This window comes from Amphibalanus amphitrite, unplaced genomic scaffold, assembly GCF_019059575.1.
Source record: "Amphibalanus amphitrite isolate SeventyFive unplaced genomic scaffold, NRLGWU_Aamphi_draft 000057F_arrow, whole genome shotgun sequence".
NCBI lineage: Eukaryota > Metazoa > Arthropoda > Thecostraca > Balanomorpha > Balanidae > Amphibalanus > Amphibalanus amphitrite.
In genome coordinates this window covers 222,802-245,253 of record NW_024881553.1, presented here as the reverse complement: position 1 = coordinate 245,253, position 22,452 = coordinate 222,802, and the positions used below count along the sequence as shown (strand labels likewise).

Here is a 22,452-nt window from a genome sequence, read left to right as displayed (position 1 = left end):
AATTTGTCATAGTCATACCCTCTGTGGCAACCTTTTGGCAGATTTCCTGAAAATTTCAGGTCTCAGCCATTTCAGGTTATGTCACCAGGTCACAAAACCAGTACAAGGACAAGGTCAGGATAAAATTGAGCTTGTCTAGCGGCAACAAAGTTTTTCGTTAATCCCGTACGCACCATGGCAGCTCCATGCCGGCTCCACCAAATTACAAACGCACTAGTTGGGGCATTCATTTGACACGTGTGCTGAAAGTTTTGAGTCCCAGTGGTCACAGGTCAGGTCACCAGGTCACAAAAACCAGTACAGGGTTAAATTGGCACTGACATTACACTATTTTCCATGAAATCTAGAGTTATGTACCGAGTTGATTCACTTGCAGGCTATGCGAAGCTCACCGAGTGCCATGACATGCATCGTGCTTTTTCAAGTTTGGTCGACCTGAGGCCATCTTGGGGTCATGACAAATTCTTAAGAAATCTGACCGAATGGCTCCAGTTGTAAAAATATGATTGATGAATTCTCTATTTCTACGTTTTTGTGTTTTACTACCTAAGTTCCCCGAAGTAATGACCTAGAGTCACGAAATTTGTACAGGGGCAAAATTTCCTATGGGCCTACCTACCCTGTAAATTTGGTGTTTTTAAGTGCCATTGGAGCCAATCGCCAGGGGTTTCGTACCCCTCCCCCCCCGCCGTCCGCGTTATGAAGCAGGCCCTGGCTTGGCGAGTGCTGGGTTCCACTTTTCCATCATTGAATGACTGCCAAATCACTATCAACGGTTGCCTTGCTATCAACTTAACCCGCGCCCCGCTGGGGGGGGGGGGGCAGAATCTGCCCCCCAGAATCTTACCCCTCCCGTTTTTCGCCAATAACTTCTAAACGCGTTACGTCAGCGACGTCAAACTTTCAGTACCTTATCATACATCAATTTAACACGTTCACTGAAAATTTGAGCGAAATCTGTCGGATTTTTTTTTTTGTTGTTGAGAAAATGACGTTTTAGTGACGTCATGTTCGCCATTTTCACCTAAAAACGGCAATATTTCAAACGCCGCTAACATCTTCATTTTAGAAATCAAGACGTAACAAAAAGGCTATACGTGATTTTACTTTGTCTATCAAGTGGCCATCTCGATTTATTAAAAATGTTGGATTTTGGCCCATTTTTTTCTAAAAAAAACTGACTTTTTTGGGAAAATTATAATAAAATCCAAAATTTTGAGTGCATCAAAAAACCGGAATATATGTCAGAGAAATTGTCTATGTGCACCTACATACTAAGTTTTAGAAAAATCGGTTCAAAAATGTGGGAGTTATTCAAAATTCTATGACGTCACGACACACAAAATTTTTGATAAATAATTTTTTGGCAGTTCTAGATCTCGTATGGAAACAAAAATAGCACCATTCGATTCGCCGTGAAAAACTGCATCAGATAGACACCTATTTAGGCCTTAACAACCAGCTTCAAAATTTGACCTCACTTGACCTGACCTTGACCTGACCTCGACCTGAAATTCATCCAGATGTGGTCCGTATCACTTATTGAGTGTGCCTATTGAATTCTAGGAATAAAATGACCCATAAAACATGTGTCGCACATGCCCCTTTCTATATTTCGTTTTTGGTGACCTAACCTGACATTTGACCTTTGCATGTTATTGTATGCAACGAATATTGTCTTGGTAGCCTAAGAACACGTTTTGGGTAATCAGCCTCGGTCCATTCTTCGGCAACTACGGTGCAAGGCCGATACTGTAGAAACTTGCAATTTGTACCCTTGACCTGACCTTGACCTGACCTCTGACCTACTTCAGCAAAAAAAAAAAATGGGCTCTTAAGATCCGCCTTGTTGAGAGCTTTCGATTGCCGTTTTCCCCATCTTTCTACGACCATCGGTTCGGAAGTTAGACAAGGGGGCAGAATCTGCCCCCCCCCTCCCCCAGCAGGGCGCGTATGGCTGAATAGCCCAGCGGGGCGCAGGTTAACAGCGGAAAGGAATTTTAACAGGAATTTCACTGTCGAAGGCTGGAACTTACTAGTAATCAACCATTTTAATGACCAATCCCGGTGCGATTGGGTTGGGGGCTAATTTATATTGCCGCCCCCTCGAGTTTCGAATGGAGGGGGGCTTTTGCCCCTGCCGCCTTCCCCCTCCCCGGATCCGCCAGTGAGCAAGTTGATGTTTGCATTTGCAGCGAGCTGAGTGCAGTTATCTGCAATGCAGCCACGAGGCAAAGCACCAAAATCAATCTGGCTACTATGTAAAACGTTGAAATGTAGTCCCTATAACAACATATTACAGGATTCCAAAGTGACAGAATTATCCGCAGGGGTACCTACATACGTGGGTCTGTAAGTGTGTCTGTGTGTATGTGTGTATGTAGTGCGACGAGTCGTCCGAGCGACATTGATTGCACAGTACGTAACTGCCGCTGCCAGGGAACCGGCGTCGCGCGGGCCGCCGGCCCGGCCGACGAAATCGGGCGATAACCCCCCCCCCCCCTCACGCCTTCAAGGGCGACTCACGCCGGCTCCGAGGGTGACCGCCACCGGGGGACGTAGAAGGCGACCCGTTACTGCATTCATGTCATACGACTTCTTGCAAAATGTTTACTAATATGTTAAGAGGGACAAACTGATTGGCATTGAATAAGCGCTCTCCATTTGGGTTCCTAAACTATTGTAAGTTGAGCAGCACCCAGCACGTAATTAAGCCTGGAAGCAGCCGCCAGTGGAACGAGGGAAATAGACTCATAATCCATAAACAGCAAAGATCCATGAGGTGCAGGTACACATCCGGACTGATAATGTACGAGTATTTGTAGCTTTTTTGTATTGATAATCACTGGACGCATAGAAGGTTATAAGTAGGCACTGCCGTTCATAATTTCTCACGCATAAAAGCAAAACGAGATCTGTGAGAATGCTATGGCCCAAAGATAGTCCTAAATAAACACCCATCCGCTAATATAGCCACACCATGCGGCACGCTCGTCGCTGTGTGCCGTGTGGCCCTGGCTCATCGGGTGTGTTCGCATGTGGTGGCGGTCGGCTGGGGAACTAGGAGCTCAGAATATTACAAATATGGACAGTGTGCTGCAGATATTCCCACACGGTCTACACGAGGAAGAAGTGCTCCCTAGGAGAACTATCAATTATGCGCGGTGTAAGTGCTTATTTTTGGAGAACAATCCAGTCAATAAATATGGCATACAAATGAAACCTAAAACTCCTGTATACCAAAACGTTATGACTTTGGCCCGGACATTTGGCAGGTGCATTTAGCACCTGCTGGAGGGGAATGGGGGGGGGGGGCGGTCGATCCAGTGACCATGGTGCAGCAGCCAACACTGCATAAGTCCGGCGACTGCACCTGGTCCGGCAGCCACTCCTTTCGACCCCGTTCGACACATCACAGTGATGTCAATGTCGACTGTCCAGTAACACAACTCAGCATAGCAGGCCAAAATTACTCATACTGAACGATATCTCACGGTGCGGCGAATGCTCATAAAAACAGCCCTGTCATTTCAACGTTCAGGGTAAAACGCGGATATATGTCTCTTATATCCTCTTAACTCGCGCCCTGCTGGGGGGGGGGGTGTTTGAACACCCCCCCTTGTGGTTTTTCGCGAATATCTCAAAAACGGCGGCGCGGAGCGCCGCCGTTTTTGGTACACCTTATCATACATCAATTCTACACATGTTGTGAAAATTTCAGACCAAGGTCATTCAAGGTCAGGTCACCAGGTCACTTGAAGTGACCTCACCTCATAAAAACTTTCAATGTCTGTCATAGCTACACCGAGTGACCGATCGCTTTGAAACTTTCAGCAATTGCTAAGAGCAATAGCAAGTACAAAATGTATCTCTCAGAATTTTGATATCGATGACCTAAGGTCAGGTCAATTTTGCGACCTCCCCATTATAAGTCAATGGGAGAAAATTGAAATGCGCCTCTTTTGGATGAAAGACATTATAAACACTCCCAAACACCGAATTACAAGTGGTTTAGACACACTGAACTTGAAAATGGTGTCCGTGACCCTTGTTTATGCCCTGAGGTCATCTTAGGTCACGAATGGTATCTAACAGTTTTTCGCAAATAACTTTTGATAGAGGCATGCTAGAGCGATGAAAACGCCTTAGATGTGTTCAGCTCGACGATACGGATCGACTGATATGCAACATGACCCTTTCCGGTCAGGTCATGACCTTGACCTGAGGTCAAATTTTCAAGTTGACCTTTCAAGGTCAAGTTATAGTTCATTCGATGCGTCTTGACGAGAGGAACACGATGCCGGTAAAAGTAAGCTTGTACAAGGCTTGGGTCAAAAGTTATTGCAGAAAAACTGTTTTCGAAAAAATCGGCTATTTTTGCAGTTTTTGCCCCCTGCAGGCAAAACCGTTGACGTTAGGTCAAATCTGAGAGAATTACTCAGAAAGGGCGTTAATAGGGCTATCGAATGCGCTTTTCCGCGGCGCTGTAGCTCTATTGGTTCCCGAGTTATGCGTTGGCTTCTTGGAAATTTTCGACATTCGACCTGGAAATTGGCGAAATTTTGCCTTCAATGACCTCTGGTGACCTGACCTTTGACCTTACCAAAAAATTGACCGAAGTGATTTCGTCATTATTTTTGACGCTCTTTCGAACGCCGCCTTCCGCGTATCGCTACGTGGCCCAGGAGCCGAGTTACAAGGGGGGGGGGTGTTCAAACACCCCCCCCCCCCAGCAGGGCGTGGAAATCCAGGACCCCCAGCAGGGCGCGGGTTAATAAGTAAAGTAATAGTAATTGATCTATCTGACCCTGTTAGCAAAAGTAGATATCTCACAAGTCTACCTATCTACGAAGGCTATTGCGTGTGCTATGTTTCATTCATCAGCTGCACCGACTGTTGACGATACAGCGCGCTAAGCACTAATCAGTGTCATTACTGTCGACTGTTATCGTCGATCGGAATAGAGATCGGTAATCGGAATAGAGGCACCTTCGCATAGCGACAGCTCCATATAATGAGCTGGGCGGGGATCGAACCCCACCCCCTTTACACACATGTACGAACATGTGATGAGCTGCTACTAGCATCTGACCATTAGCTTAGGGAAAACACGCTTTTTGATAGTCCATTGTTGTCTTAAACCGACGGCACTCAATCTACTTTAGTAAGCCTCACGCATTGCTGTAAATAAAAGTTTTTTTCACTCCGATTTGGCACAGTCCGTTCCTAAAGCCATACAACGGAACTATCGCAAGCGATTTAAAGTGAAAAACAAATGTGATGGTCACATGCATGATGCAGCCCTCTGCCAAAATATGTCATCAGATGAAGCTGGCTGCTGCAAGGACCGTCAGATATTGGTAGTGGGTAGGTGCTAGAGGGGAGTATGCCTGGCAGTAGCAGCATATACTCTTATGTAGTGTCGGAGGGAAGGCGTGTCGTCTGTGTGTGGAGCCGGCTCGCAACAGACGTCGGTAGCAGTGGGTGGGTGTCGCAGGAGCGTTCTGACGGGGCAGTGAGTGGGTGAGCGGGAGGGCGAGGAACAGCGTGTCACACTCGGGTCACAGCGTGTCACACTCACCACAGAGCGTCGGCAGCAGCGCGGGCCTCATGGTGGCGTGGTGGACGGGGGCCGCGCCCTCGGGCGGACAGTGACCAAGGCCTGCTGGGCCCTGCCGGCACCGCTGCACGAGCACACCACACCGCCCGTCCGGTCAGATGTGGGAGGGCTGACACTGACAGGGAGCGCTGACGTGGTGGAACGGTCACAGAGGCACACAGATACAGGACACCAGAGAGGCAAACGGGGAATAGATCAGCAGACGGACACCATAGAGCACAGCGTAGCGCAGGGGCGGATCCAGAAAATCTCCAAGGGAGGGGCCATTAGAAACCAGGAGGCCCCCCCATAATCCCACCTGTTGGAGGCCCCATCTTCCCACTTGTTGGGCCCCCCCAAAAAAACTGCGTCTATTGAGCTTATCTAGCTGTTCAGGCAACATCTCAACATCTGTGCAGGCTTGGAGGCCCTCTGTGCAGGTTAGGAGGCCCTGTAAAAGTGGTCATCTCTGTGAGTATAAGAGACCTCCAAGTTATGAAAAGCTTTACCAATCTTCTAACAAAGAAGTCTTCTCAGCTAGTCTTCTAAGAAATAACTAAGTGGGTAGGTTAAAAAAAAACTCATCGGATTTCGGCCACTTTATTTTCAGGAGGCCCCCTTTTCAGCTTTTTAACTTTTTAACTTTTTATTTTATTTTTGAAAAAAAAATCGGCCAAGGGGGGGGGGCATGGCCCCCATGACCCCCCCTTGTATCCGCGCCTGGCGTAGCGGACAACGAACGGTCAGCGGGCGATTGGAGCCTGCGGCTGTCACCTGAACAGGAGAATACGAGACGCTTACCGGGTACATACTGGGGAGACAAATGACACAGCAAGTAAGGGGTTACTGGGGAACAGAGCGATTGATGTCACCCAGCGCCCACGCGACGGGCATGACTGTGAACGAGCACCTGAACACTTAACCAGCTGGGCAAAGTTACGGGAAATCCCAGTCTGGATTGAGTGATCTCATTGGGATTCGTCTATATAACAGAACTACATAACATAACACGGGATGGCGATAAGACGTTTCAGATTCAACCCGGCGCTGTGTCCGGGCCTGCACCGGTCCGTTGGGAGCCAGCCCGGTCGGGGAGTGGGCAGACCCACCTGCAGCTCGTGCGCCCGGTGCTGAGGCTTCACTGTGCTGGTGGCGGCCGGGGTGCGGCCGGCGCCGGCGGCCGTCTCCTGGCAGCGGCCGGTAACACACGTCACCCCGGCCGCCCCATTGATTGTCCACAGGGGCCCGGCGACCTCCTAACGATGCCCATGTAACGGCCACCGCCGAAGGACCGGCCCGCGTGGCCCGCCGTCCGCTGCCGTAGCCTGAGTCGCCCCAATAACCACCTCCTCACCGGGGTAACGCGCATACAACCAGACCTGAGCGTGCCTGCGCGCGGGGCAGCCGAAATTGACACGAATATTGACCACCTCGGCTTGTTTGCCATGTAGTGATGAAAACATACTTCAGCATGCACCAGACACGCAGATTGCTTGTCTAGTATCTCCACACTCTTCTTGTTCTCTGGGATGGTAGTGAGGCCAGGACAGACCCACTTGAGTAAAATGAAAGGAGCACCAGGACCGACTGAACAACACGCAGTGGGGGGACAGGCAGGAGAAAATCAGCCTCGGCTCAGAATATGGACTGTTCTACGGAAAGTGGCGACTAGTACTTTTACAGCCTGCCCTCGTCCATAATAACTGTCCTCATATTTCCTACTAACACGTCACACGTCTCGATACGGCTCTCGTATAACATGGAAAAGCGGCAAACAACCATTAAAATGTCGGCGGTTTCGCTAAACAATCTTGCGTGGCTAATGGAGGGCAGAGGTAAAAAAGTATCAAATCTTCCACAAACTTTTTCTTCACCGAGAAAGTTTCCTTCCACATTTTTTTCCACCTTCCACATTTTGCTACCCTCGAAATTATAGGTCTAGTAAAACAAAGGTACCTACAACGATTCCAAGTACCTATTTCTCACAAAGACAATCTGGCAGCATCCAAGAAAAACTTCATGGGAAGCCATTGTCACCTGAACTTAGCACAAAATAAATGGAACTAACATCTGAATGGCATGACTTTGGAAATTTCGTCAGCCAAATGACAAAATTTGACTGATAGGTCTCAATAGAATAGACAACATTCGGCACTGGCAATATAAAGATGTACATGACCAATCATGCATCTAGCATAGGATTAATGTTGGAGTCACTTTTTCAAGCATTTTGATAGCAGCACCATGGGGACTGTTGCACTGAGTGATCCGCGGGTCTTCCTCTCAGCAAATTTCAATCAAACCCTAAAAAAGACGCCAACAACACGGCCGGGAGGTGGTCGACGTAGGTGGCATTTACCAGATAGTTTGAGAAGATGCCGCTCGGTTCAAAACCTGAGCCCTTTACGAACATCCGTCCACCGTGCTGCGACCTGTTATGTCTGCGCAGAGAATCATTCACTCAATATACCCTGGAGAATCACTCCTCCCAACGTAGGGACAGATAACGCAAGCCAATTTGGTCCTTGAGAACGGCACTGTTTGTTTCGGCATTGCTAGTCCTTCACAAGTTTTGCAAAACTTCACCAGCACCAATGCACCACGCCACTGTTTCACTGCAGTGAACTGAGCAGCTGATGAAAGCACAAATCTTTGCACACAAATCGAGGCCCTCGGCAAAAACGCTGGCAATGGCGGAAGGTTCAAACTGAACTGGCCGGTGGAAGCCGCGAGCGAGTGACCGGAAATGAAGTGAAAGTTGGTGTGGTAGTTTGCATACCATTTGCCTATTCTGATGGAGGGATCCAGAGCGTTGTAAGCCTCGTCGTAGCTGCGACGTGTCGCAAGTTGTGTAGTAAGTCGTTTTTGAAGGGATCAATCGATGAGTAGCGTTACTTTACCCGCGCCCTGGTGGGGTCTGTTTATAACGCGACCTGGTGGGGGGGGGGGGCTATTTTTTGCCCCCCCCCCTCGTATCTCCGAAACCACTTGGCGGATCCGCAAAATTCAAACGGCGTTCGATAGCCCTGTCAAATTTGTCAAGGGAAACCAAATTTCATTGACCTCGGGGTCACCCATGACGTCACAGGTCAGGTCAAAGATGAAATGTTTCACCCGTCACGGGTCTTCTAGGGAATGCGCTATAACACCGAAGAAAACGCATTTTGTCGAGAATCAGCGATAGGGCGTCAGTTGCCTAATACATATATTGCTATTAGAGGTAACTGACAATACCAGGTCAGGTCACAGGTCAGGTTACCAAGGGTCACAGGTCAGGTCACATGAACGTAACTTTAGGTACTAAGGTTGTGCGATGCATGTTTTATGGCCAATTTTTCATTTACAACTCAATGGTGTTGGTTAAAAGACTATCAGGTACGGCTTAGGTCACTTTCTGGTGAAGGTCAGGTCAAGGTCAGGCCAAAAAAGGTCAAATTTTAAAGTTGATAGTTTTGCATAAAATGGGTATTGATTCAATGCAGCTCGTCACGGGGAGTATAATGGTGGTCTTTGTTTTGCGCTACGGGGTCTAGAATTGCTAAAAATTGAGTTTGAAAACTTGACTTCATCAATTTTAAACAGTTTTTTCGCTATAACTTCGCCAAAAAAGAGGTATCAATCTGAAATTTTGTATGTAAATAGAAGGCGGTAAGAACTATCACATATGTTCCGGTTTTTGCGAAATTCAAAAAACTTTTTGGATTTTTCGGCTATTATATTCAAAAAATCTTTTTTTTGGGGGGGGGGGCGGGTCGAAATCCAAAAATTTCAAAAATCCGAGATAGCAGTTTTGTAGCCCTTTCAATTCTACAGCTTTTATGGCTGTATCGTTTTTCTGTATTTGCAAAGCTATAGGCCTGAGAGCTCTTCCCGCGAAACCCTTTTTTGGGTCGAAAACGGCAGAACATGACGTCACTCTGACGTCATTTCCGGCCAACCTATCATAGCCTTTGGAAAAATTTTTGGTCACAATGTGTAAAATTGATGTCCGGGAGGGTACTGAAAGTGTGGTGACGATCGGCGCAGCGGTTCTGGAGATATATCGAAAAGTCTGGAGGGGGGGGGGGGCAAAATATAGCCCCCCCCCCCCCACCAGGGCGCGGGTTAAGTAGTAAAGTCTATCGCAAATTGCCTGATTTGCGACACAACTTACAAATTTGAAATAGCAGTCGTAAGTTGTGTCGCAAGTTGACCTTGCCTTGAGGAAGAGGTCACAAGTCACAGGTCATTCGGGTGACCCGAATGACCTGTGACCTGTGACCTCTTCCATGGAAATTTGGTGAGTTGAGAATTCGGGTGACCCGAATGACCTGTGACCTGTGACCTCTTCCATGGAAATTGTTTAAACTTAACCCTATTCCTGGCGGGGGGGGGGGCCTCAGGAGCCCCCCCCTGAGGTTTTTTGGTTATTTCTCCCAAACGCGTTGAGCTAGGAAGCTCAAATTTTCTGACTTTTCCTAAAAGGCTTCTACGCAACATGTCTGAAAATTTTGAGTTGATCTGACCCCAGGTCAGGTCACCAGAGGCGGTTTGGTGACCCTACCTCAGAAAAGTTTGCAATCACGCCAGAGCTAGAGTTTTTGACCGATCAATTTCTTCTCTTCAGGCTTTAGTTAGGGTACCAGTATGTGCAATTTGTATATCTCGGAATTTTGATATCGGTGACCTAAGGTCAGGTCAGTTTCGCGACCTCCCCATTATAAGTCAATGGGGGAAAAATCAACTCCCTGTTTTTACCACTAAAACGGGTCGGAATGGCCCCATATACCATACATGACTTCATATACGATCAACCTTCACTACCTTGAGGTCTGTTTTGCTGTTGGGCAGCTGTGAGGTCATGTGACGTCATCAAAGGTCACCAAAGGTTTTTGGCCAATAACTCCGTACAGGAACAAGATACAGACGCGTGGATGGTCTCATTGTGTTCAGCTCGTCAAGACGCATCGAATGATATACATGATGACCTCGAGGTCACGTGACCTGAGGTCAACCTTTGACCTTGACCTTTCGAGGTCAACATATATATCATTCGATGCGGATTGACGAGAGGATCACGATGATGCCCTTAGTTTGTTCCTATCTTGACTAATTCGAAAGTTATTCGAGAAAAACTCTCTCCATATCTAGCGCCGCCATTTTGACTTTTTCGACCCCTGTGACGTCATCTTTGACCTGACCTGAAAATGACCTTTGTAAAAATTGTAGATCTTGACCGTGCGTATCCGATGCCGTTTACCGTTTGTCGCTATCTTGCTTCGTTCTCGAGATCTCAGGGGGGGGGCCGAATCGGCCCCCCCCCCGCCAGTTTCTTGTCCCGGCGGAGCCCGCCAGGAATAGGGTTAACCCTCGCCCGCACATGCCATTTTCCCATCCTAGAACGCACATGGGGGGGGGGGGGGGTTGCCACCCCCCCCGCGCCATTTCGTTCCTGTTGCAGATAGAGCTTAGCAGTAAAGACCAAAAAGATTCTTTGGGAAGAGACGAATCCAATGATACCCAGTTTTACCTTCTCAGGTCAGTCATTGACCTTCCAGGTCAGGTCAAACTAAAAAATGTTGCTGTTTTGGGTCACCGTTGGATATCAAGTGCGCTGCTTATCAAATACCGATGACGATGCTGTTTTCTGGTGCCAAGCCAGCTAGAACCTCTTTGTCACACTATCCGACCAGAATTTTGCTGCTGAGGTCATTTCAGGTCAAGTTAGGTCAAGGTCAATTATATGTGTTTGTATGTCTGTGTGTGTCTGTGTGTATACTGATGGGTGCACCGATTGTTTTTGGGTCCATATCACATGAAATCATGATCTGAGAAGCTTTTACCAAAAATGCAGTCAAAAAACTTCACAAAAAGTAAATTCAGCTTGCCTAAAACGCAATTATCTTAGGTGACCTAGGTTGACCTTGACCCTGACCTTGACCCCTGTACATCGTCGAACAACATGTTCCATGATAGGTGGGAGGTAAGACTGGCAAAAAAGGCCGAAATCAGGGTGTCAAAAGCTCACAAGGCCCATGGCATACGCAAGATGTTGAGAATTGGCCATTTGGGTCATGACATGACCTGAAAAACAAGGTCATATCTCCGAAACCAAAAATCACAGAAACTTGAAATTTTCAGTGGACATCAAGAAAGGATAGACGAGCAGCTATACGAAAAATCAGCCTTCTAGCTCTAAAAATGTTGAGTGCAGAGCAGAAAGACTGCCTGGGGGGGGGGGGTGGCAACCACCCCCCCCCCCCATGTGCGGGCGAGGGTTAAGATCCTGAAAATTTGGTTGCAATCCGTTGACGCTAACGCGAGTTATAGAGCTTGAACTGACGGGTCGTCTATGAGGCCTCAATCCGTGCCAGCGAGAGTGTTGAAAATGGTGCATGATATGTTATATTCACATTTATTGGGGTATTCGGGTATATGAAGTAGCCTAATACCATTCCAGCAGCTACTGGCGAATCCAGAAAGGCGGTCTTGGACGTTGCAAGGGGCATCCACCAAAAGATTCTCCCAATTCCAAAAACGACGTGTCCCAGATGACCCCGATGACCTCCAATGAGCTCTGTGATGACCCCAAGTTGACCTTTTTGACCTGACGTGTCCCAGATGACCTCCGTGACATCCAACTGAGCTCTCTGATGACTCCAAGCTGACCTCTGTGACCTGACGTATCCCAGATGACCCCCATGACCTCCAATAGAGCATGTGATGACCCCAACATGACCTTTGTGACCTGACGTGTCCCAGATGACCTCCGTGACCTCCAATTGAGCTCTCTGATGACTCCAAGCTGACCTCTGTGACCTGACGTGTCCCAGATGACCTCCATTTGAGCTATGTGATGACCCCAACTTGACCTCTGTGACCTGACGTGTCCCATATGACCTCTGTAACCTTTAAGTGACCTTTATGATGACCCCAAGCTAACCTCTGTGACCTGACGTGTCCCAGATGGCCCCCATGACCTTCAATTGAGCTCTGTGATGACCCCAAGTTGACCTCTGTGACTTGATGTGTCCCAGATGACCTCCGTGACCTCCAATTGAGCTCTTTGATGACCCCAAGCTGACCTCTGTGACCTGACGTGTCCCAGATGACCCCCAATTGAGCTCTGCGATGAACCTAGGTTGACCTCTGTGACCTGACGTGCCCCCAAGCTGCCCTCTGTGACCTGACGTGTCTCAGATTACCTCCGTGGTCTCCAATTGAGCTCTGTGATGACCCTAAGTTGACCTCTGTGACCTGACGTGTCCCAGATGACCTCTGTAACCTCCAATTGTGATCTCCATCTACAAATTTCTTACCTCTCTGCGACCTCAAACTCTCGGAACTCATTTCTTCTAAAGCATCGATTCTAGATGCCCTATAGCCACGAATCTCCTGTGATCGATCCCAAATTTTATGGCAAATCACGTGAGCGTTAGTAACCACAAGTCACCCAGTTAAGACAAAGCTTCAGAATCAGAGAACATGCTTGACTTTGCTGTCTCATAAGCTCGCAAACCAGAAGGGCGAATGTTCCTTTATGCGTGATAGAGTTTTCGACCTTACTGACGTTTACTACGGGATCAGCTGATCGTGTAGCCTTTTAAATTCATGAGTAAAGCGGGTATTTAAGCCTCGTCGCAGCTACGTTCTGTCGTATCCTCCGACAAACCCCTCTTTCAACATCCCTCCTTTTCCGCTACGACACAACTTGCGACGGTATATGTGTCGTAACTTGCGACGTGTCGTAGATGGACTTGCGACGCCCTGGATCCCCCCCGAAAATGCACTCCACGGCACAAGTTCACCGTCGCCGATGGACAGACGACGACTTTGACCATTGCGGGGACGCCGGTGTCATATGATGGACGTGTCGCAATTACAAACTAAGGTGGCCACTGGCCACAGAGACGGACACAACAGTGCCCCGTGCCCAGTGTTGGAATTCTCATTTTCAGTCCTGGTCCCGGAGAATAAAATCTGGCCGGAGAACAGCAGCCCCGAAATTGGATATGCGGCCGTGACACTGGCGGATTCGGGGGGGGGGGGGGGTGCATTCGAAACATTTTCCCCTCCCACAGTATCCGAAATTAACGAAATTTCCCTGTTTTCCTCTCAAGAAATAATTCATGTGAATTGTGAAAGCAAACGGCAGACCCCTCTCGGCACGGGCCGGCAGAGGTCATAAAAAACTTGATAACCTACTGTCAGTATGATTTCGACAGGAAATGTGTTGTTTATAGAGCACATCTTCCCTTGTTGAGCTCTGAAGCTCGACGTTTCTTTAACTTTGAACTTGAGTTGCTTATTAACCAGCTGACTGGCCTTCCGACAGGGACCTACAAATGGGTGTCTCCTAGTCCTGCCTCGCCTGATCTTCCCGGCTGTTCCTGATCCAGAGCCCACAAGGCTCACCCAGCTGACGTGGACCACCAGAAGACGCCTGTGATCCTGTTTGTGCATTCCCATGTCAATCCATATTTATTGGAACGCGTTAAAATGAAACATCTTTTTCTGACACATTGTGTGTAGAAGCTCGTTACAGTGCAGCGATGCAAATTAACTTAAATCGTTTTTGTTTTTATTGGAAGGACTGATGGCCATGCAAAGATAAGTGTTTTGATTTGTTAAGGGCAATCTCTTTCGGCTTGAAAATGTCATTGCGGAGCTGTGGGATGACGACATGATAGCTGGTGGAGCGGAGCCATTGGACCGTACGTACCATCGATGGTGCGCCACAGCGGCAGAGACCGTCAAGAGGACGAAAGTGGCTACGGTGAGCCGTATCAGGAAAGACCTTTCAGGTGGGACGGGAGTTCCCGTTTGGACAGCCCACTCTATCGCTCATAGGGCCATCCCGAAGAGGATTTAGATCGGTCGAGATCTTGTCCTCGCCACCGCGACGGTTATCTGGTGGGGGTTGAGTACCAGCCCGGAATAGATTGTGAGCGAGGGTGCGAATGAGTTGGTCTGAGGATGGGAACGATAATTTCAAAAATAATTTGAAGCTGTTCTCATAAAAATGCGAGAACCTCACCGTTGCCAACGAGACTGTTAACTTACTAGCCCTAGCGAGTGAATATGCATGTACCTACTTAGTATCTTATATCTAGGCATATTTAGGCGTGCACGGTGCAACACAAGCGATATGGCGTCAATATATCATCTACTATGGGTGATGAATGATGATATATATGACCAATATATACGACTACTGTGGGTAACTATGCCTCTGACTGACAACAAGATAAGCGAAGAGTCGGGGAGAGACTGTGATCTGAGGAAAGAGAGGGTGACACGACGCTCTTATGACACGAGAAAGGATTGAAAATTGTGCTGTGTGTTCGGTGCAGTCGAGAGTCGGAAATTAAGGGAAATATACCACTTTTCTCAAATTAGTTGTTACTACAGTTTCGCGATTTTTTAGGCTTATAATGATCAAAAAAGAAAATATTTCATATGTACAAAGTTTTTTTTTAATATTTTCATATAGGATGAACTATATTCCATCTTTGGTAGAGGCTATAAAATAGTGTTCCACGCGGAAGCTTATTACGCGTTGACCAATCATATTGCGTAGTTTAAAACCAACTGTACGCTGATTGGCTGAGCTTGGCCTCTGCGACAAGTGGCTACAATTTCCGCATTCTTACGTAAGACACCACATTCCTGCGTAAGACACTATTTTCGGAAAGATAAATGGAATATCTTTGTCTGGGGTGATCGCTCGGCTGTAAAAGCTCCTGATTTGTGCTAGTCTCAACTCAAGCTGCAAAACTGCTATTCCAGTTCAAAACCCCAAGTTAAAAGTGGTACATTTCCTCCGGCGTTTCGTTGTGTCGATGGCTGATCCCAGTCAGCATTATTACCAAGGCCCCACATGGAGCCAAGGTGGGCCACTTGGTGGGGCCCACATTAATTTGTCCCTGGGCAAATGGTGGGGCCCACCAGGGCTGGCCCACATGGACTCAAGGTGGGTACTGGGTACCATGTGGGGCACACGTGGGCCCCATATGGCTGCCCACATCCAGCCCACCTACACCCCATTACATGGGCTGCCCAACCAGTGCCCATGTTTAGTCCACCATACAGGAACACCGCGTTTATGGCTGCAAAAAAATATATGTTCACCAAAATTCCTGGATACGCCCTCCTAGGGGAAAGTGGGTGTATTGCGCCCTCCTAACCAATGGCGCCCACCAACATTCCCACGAATTCAATGGCATGTTTATAATTTTGTGTTCGAAAACAATATTTTCACCACCTGATAGTTCATTTTATGGCCCAAGCTCTCCGACGAAGCCAATCAGCAGGGCTCAGTTACGCCATCAAAGATATTACGGCGTTTTCTTAACTTTTTTGCAGTATTTTGAACCGTTGGCTATAAAAATCTGTGATACGTGTGTGATTTTCAGAGTGATATTTAGAAAGAAAGCCCATTTTTTCATTATATTTCACTTAAACAGTAAACTTCCTTCAGCATATTTATGATAACTTCTACGCTTTTATTAAAAAGTACCTCAATTCCAATTGCGCCCATGGCAATTGCGCCATGGGGGCGCAAATAGAATAATGGTGTAGCTATTGTATCACGACAGTATGAATGCACCATTAACTGATTGCAATAAAGAAGGAGTTTAATGCCAGGCAGGGGAGCAGCCCGCTGTCGCCAGTCCGCAAATTATTTCTCTCGTCAAACTTATAATGTAGCTGCCATTTAGGCTGCCAACTTGTGGTGTAATTGACAAAATACGGCATTTTCAACATGGACTCGGGCGTGAGAGGTGACAGCTATGATCAAAAAGTAAAAACTGATGTCAACAAGTTGTCGAAACGATAAAAATTAATAATTTTGAGAGAAACGATTGAAAATTTAACCATACTTTCACATATATCTAGTCGGTTACATAAAACGTTTTCGTTGCACTTTTACAAACATACGGACACATGTAATGTTATTTACCTGGGCAAAAAAAATCGCTGTTTATATCTACATTTATTATTTATCCAGCCTGATTAACATTATAAATGTTTAAGTAAGCCGCAATGACATTACACTGCCGGGGTGTATGCATTCCGTCTCATTCGCTTAGCCATGTTTAAGTATAGGGCGCAATTTGATTCTAATTGCGCCATCCCCCTGGCGCAATTTACAGCAGTTGTCGGTAAATGCGCCCTTTTGCATGTTTCTGAAAAGCAGCTGTCGGAAGCAAACGAAACATTCTTAATTGATCGGGATGCTCTTAAATCGTAGCTAATGAGTTCCTCTTTGAAGTGGTTACCAGTGCATGCTTATATCTCCAGCGGTTTTCTTACAATTAGCGTTTTTCCTTAAGGTGGCGCAATTCACCCTCCTTCCCCTACATGGTGCAGACAATCTTATTTCCAAGCACCATGCATATCAAAAAATAGGTCAGGATCGTGCAATTTTCAGAGTAGGTGTAAAATTGATCAAATCGAGTGTACAGAAAGTTTCGTCGCGATCGAACAAGTTTTGCGCGAGTTATTCGCGAAAAAAAAACGAAAGGGGGTCCATCCGACCACTCCACCCTCTACAAGTGCGAGGGTTAAGGGCGTTCAAAAATGAAAGATGATGCTCATAGGCAGGGCTGCGGAGTCGGAGTCGGAGTCGATTTTAGAAACCCGAGCCGGAGTCGGAGTCGGAGTCACCGAAAATCTGTCGACTCCGCAGCCCTGCTAGGTCTGCGGAGTCGGAGTCGGGAATTGGAGTCGGTCGGAGTCGACAATTCTGCCCGGAGTCGGAGTCGGAGCTGGTTTTTGAAAGCCGGAGTCGGAGTCGCCGAAAATCCATCGACTCCACAGCCCTGCTCATAGGTACTCAAATGGTGATATCTCCATTCACAAATAATAAGACTATTGATGCATCAATTTGTAAATCCAGAGGCCCAGTTTCCCACTGTCATCTAATCCCACAGATAGTCAGGGGCGCAGGAACTACTTTCCGACTGGGGGGGCACACCATAATAGAGATCAACCTAGGGTACCCCCAAATCTAGTTTTCTCACCGGTTTTAGGCCACTTATTTTTCACCCCTCGGCTTTTTCAACAAAAAAAGAAAACATTTGCAAAAAAGTGTGGTATTCCGTCTCAAAGCTGTGGGGGCACCGCCCCCACGGCCCCAGAGTTGGGGGGCAAGCTGCCCCCACTGCCCCCCCGGCTCCCGCGCCTATGCTGCATAGAGTAGAGTTCAGTATATAACTGGCTGCAATAAAGGTATTCATTTTCTCTTTGGCTTATACGAATTGCGAGGATCTGTGAGCTTTGCTAATGTGTCTCACGTAGCAACCTTACAAGGCAACGGGCCACGGGGCCGCCACCGGCCATTCTTCCCTCAGGCCTCAAGGAGAAGGAAGTACAGTCGGGGTCAAAATTTTTAGGCGCCTATACCGAACAAAGAAGCGACTAAAATGGAGTGGCTCGCCTTTCTGCAGCTTGTGAGCGAGCCGGGGGACGATCGTTTGGTGGGACTCGATAGGAAGTGTTTAGTGTTTTTTCGGATGCAGCGGGTCTGGGCCGGGAGAGTAGTCATTACCAGGGGCGCGGGAACTACTTTCCGACTGGGGGGGCACACCATAATAGAGATCAACCTAGGGTACCCCCAAATCTAGTTTTCTCACCGGTTTTAGGCCACTTGTTTTTCATCCCTCGGCTTTTTCAACAAAAAAGAAAACATTTGCAAAAAAGTGTGGTATCCCGTCTCAAAGCTGTGGGGGCACCGCCCCCACGGCCCCAGAGTTGGGGGGCAAGCTGCCCCCACTGCCCCCCCGGCTCCCGCGCCTATGCAGATAGTAAACGGAACATTTGGTCCATTTTCACATTTTCAACCCGCGCCCGGCTGGGGGTCCTGGATTTCCACGCCCTGCTGGGGGGGGGGGTGTTTGAACACCCCCCCCCTTGTAACTCGGCTCCTGGGCCACGTAGCGATACGCGGAAGGCGGCGTTCGAAAGAGCGTCAAAAATAATGACGAAATCACTTCGGTCAATTTTTTGGTCAGGTCAGAGGTCAGGTCACCAGAGGTCATTGAAGGCAAAATTTCGCCGATTTCCAGGTCAAATGTCGAAAAGTTCCAAGAAGCCAACGCATAACTCGGGAACCAATAGAGCTACAGCGCCGCGGAAAAGCGCATTCGATAGCCCTATTAACGCCCTTTCTGAGTAATTCTCTCAGATTTGACCTAACGTCAACGGTTTTGCCTGCAGGGGGCAAAAACTGCAAAAATAGACGATTTTTTCGGAAACAGTTTTTCTGCAATAACTTTTGACCCAAGCCTTGTACGAGCTTACTTTTACCGGCATCGTGTTCCTCTCGTCAAGACGCATCGAATGAACTATAACTTGACCTTGAAAGGTCAACTTGAAAATTTGACCTCAGGTCAAGGTCATGACCTGACCGGAAAGGGTCATGTTGCATATCAGTCGATCCGTATCGTCGAGCTGAACACATATAAGGCGTTTTCATCGCTCTAGCATGCCTCTATCAAAAGTTATTTGCGAAAAACTGTAAGATACCATTCGTGACCTATGATGACCTCAGGGCATAAACAAGGGTCACGGACACTATTTTCATGTTCAGTGTGTCTAAACCACTTGTAATTCGGTGTTTAGGAGTGTTTATAATGCCTTTCGTCCAAAAGAGACGCATTTCAATTTTCTCCCATTGACTTATAATGGGGAGGTCGCAAAATTGACCTGACCTTAGGTCATCGATATCAAAATACTGAGATATACATTTTGTACATGTTATTGCTCTTAGCAATCGCTGAAAGTTTCAAAGCGATCGGTCACTCGGTGTAGCTATGACAGACATTGAAACTTTTTATGAGGTGAGGTCACTTCAAGTGACCTGGTGACCTGACCTTGAATGACCTTGGTCTGAAATTTTCACAACATGTGTCGAATTGATGTATGATAAAGTGTACCAAAAACGCGCGGGTTAACATATTTGGGCTAAAGATGTACCTACCTAGATTTTTTTTTTTTTTTTTGAGAATTCCAGTGAGATCATCCAATAATTGAGATTGTGACATGGGATTCCTTGCAATCACTAATCAGAGAACCTGTGGTTTTCCCAATGACCCAAATTCAACGTTTAGATGCGCGTGCACATCTGACATTAAGTATCAATTAACCCGCGCCCCGTAGGGCTATCGACAGACCCTACCACCCGTAAAGGGGGGGGGGGGGGCCATTTCGACCCCCCTCCTCTAGGATCTCGAAAATTTACCGCCTGATTTTCAAAATTCAAACGGCGTTCGATAGCCCCAACGGGGAACTACCTTGTGACCCAATTTCATTGACCTCGGTCCAACCGATGACGTCACAGTTCAGGTCAAAGGTCGCAATTTCACCGTTTACGGGCATTTCAAGAAATGTGTTGTGAAATCGAGTAAATTGGTATGTTATTGTAAATCATCGGTGGATAATTGTTCGTCAAACACATATTTTGCTATCTTAGGTCACTGATACCAGGTCAGGTCACAGAGGTCAGGTCACTGAGGGTCACAATATGAAAAATGAAAATGTCGTGTGATACTTGTTTTATGGTCCATTTTACATGACAAATGCGATTATGTGGGTAAGACAACCTTTGGGGTCAGTTTAGGTTATGTTCTGGTGAAGGTCAGGTCAAGGTCAGGTCAAATAAGGTCAAATTTCAAAGTTGATATTTTTGCATAAAATTGGTATCGATCCGAAGCAGCTCGTCACGGGGAGTCTACTGGTGGTCTTTGTTTTGCGCTACGTGGTCTAGAATGGCTAAAAGTTGAGTTTGAAAATTTGACGTCATCATTTTTCAACAGTTTTCTCGATATAACCTGGCCACAAAGAGGCAACGATCTGAAATTTGGTATGTGGATAGAAGACGGTAGGTTCTATTATATATATTTCGTTTTTTCGAAATTCGAAAAACTTTTGGGATTTTTTGGCTATTATATCCAAAAATTACTTTTTATTTTGGGGGTCAAAATTTAAAAATTTCAAAAATCGGAGATAGCAGTTTTATAGCCCTGTTAATTCTTCACCTTTTATGTCAGGAACATTTTCTGTGTTTTGAAAGCTGTAGGCCTGACAGATCTTCTCGCGAAACCTTTTTTGTGGAAAATGACAGAACATGACATCATTCTGACGCCATTTGTGGCCAACCCATCATAGCCTCTGGAAAAATTTTTGGTCACAATGTGTAAAATAGATGTCCGGAGGGGTCCTGAAAGTTTGGTGGCGATATCTGCAGCCGTTTAGGAGATATCTACGGAAAAGGACGGGGAGGGGGGCGTTTCGTTCCTCCCTACGGGGCGCGGGTTAATCATCCAACCCAGATCCGACAATGCATAGGTACCTACTCCGGATGCAACTATTGTACTTAACTTACCTTTCAATTTTGACGATCGCGCCGGTTCTCACCGAAACTATAACTCAAACTTCTGACAAGTTGGGCAGCTCACTCCAACCGCTTTCATCTTGTGCTTTGCTTAAATATTTAATTATTATGCAGTCATGTGCACTGATCAATGTTCTGTTTACCATGAGTCCGGGCAAAAAAGGGCAACCATGAATCAGATATAAACTACAACCCAACCAACCAATAGCAGACAACACCAATTGATGCACTGCCCAAGGCCCTATATACCAGGTAGGGTCGTCCGGCGATTCTACCTTTTCGTGACGTCAGCTCGTGACGTCATTTGGAGTCAAGTCTCGAAGCCCCGTTCAATCCCCATGTAAATGAGCGATTTTCGAAGCACTGTAGAATGAAGTCTGCACAAGATATATCAAACTTAAGTATCTTATCTAAAAGAGCAGACAATTTTCTGCAAGTTATCTATGACGTGTTTTTCGCTAAATCTTTTGCTTTTTTCACAAAAACGTAAAATGTCCCCCCATGTCTCCGCAGCCTCCCTGCCGCCGGCCGCCGCGCGGTCGCGGTAGTGTAGTGGTTAGCGTGCCCGCGCAGTATTCCAAAGGTCCCGAGTTCGAATCTATGCGGTGCGGAACTTTAATTGCAATTCCAAGCTGAATATACGCACATCCATAATAAATTATTATTCGTATAGCTAAACTGTCACCAAGCTATCCATATAAATTGACTTCACCCAAAATATCGGCAAGATTCTATTAAAATATAAATTCAAATATGGCGGCTTGGACTGCCGCGTGCGTTAGGCTCCGCCCATAGCTCCGCCCACATGCGTGACGTCATTCGTGTTAGTGGACACGCAGAGAGATAGGGGACGACATGGGCCTGGCACTGCCGCGTCCCGCGACCACATGGTTCGATCTGGCTCAGTCTATGATTGATCAGCTGACGCCACAGCAGAAGAAACATGGCGATGTCAGCTTCGATGGACGGACCAAAATATCGTAAAATCTTATTTATATGCAACGAAATAGCCTATAACTGATACCCAAGGTAAATAAAGCAAATTTGTGGCAAAAACTAAGTTCTGGGGGTGCTAAGTGCAATAGTTTTAAGGAGAATATAAGAGAAGTGACCACGAAATAAACAATTTTTATTCTCCGGTTGAGAAACAGGAAATTCAATATAATTTTGAACCAAGCCATGAAAGTTGCATTATTGAGCTATAAAAGTAAGCAGCATGAACTTATCTTCTTGTAGAATGCAAAAAAGTGGGAGGAAACCGTTTTGGTATCAGAAATTTTTCTGGTCCCCCAAGACCTATTTTGCGGAGAATCCTAATAATGATGTAGCCGTGTTTGGAACAAATTTGTGCGCTATTGGGATAATATCTTCTTGTGCTCTTTTAATAGAACTATGAAGGAGGTTCAGGGGAAGGTATTGATGCCCTTTATATTTATTACTTTAATTTCTAAAGCCCTTTTCTAGACGCCTCCGTGGC

At 46.8% G+C, this 22,452-nt stretch overlaps 1 protein-coding gene across 2 annotated transcripts in view; it reads right to left on the bottom strand.

The window, feature by feature from the left end:
• The window catches only part of LOC122378276 (serine-aspartate repeat-containing protein I-like), a 33,858-nt gene extending 12,636 nt beyond the window's left edge, over window positions 1–21,222 (bottom strand). Inside the window, exons 1-2 of one of the 2 annotated variants that reach the window (XM_043359145.1) lie at window positions 20,967–21,222; window positions 5,582–5,684 (exon numbers count right to left, since the gene is read on the bottom strand). In XM_043359145.1, coding sequence (XP_043215080.1) covers window positions 5,582–5,612 — 31 coding nt within the window. In that variant the 5' untranslated portion in view covers window positions 5,613–5,684; window positions 20,967–21,222. Of the gene's footprint in view, window positions 1–5,581; window positions 5,685–6,708; window positions 7,023–20,966 lie in introns of those variants that run through there. The other variant, XM_043359144.1, reaches the window with a different exon arrangement.
• Between the last annotated feature and the right edge of the window lie 1,230 nt (window positions 21,223–22,452).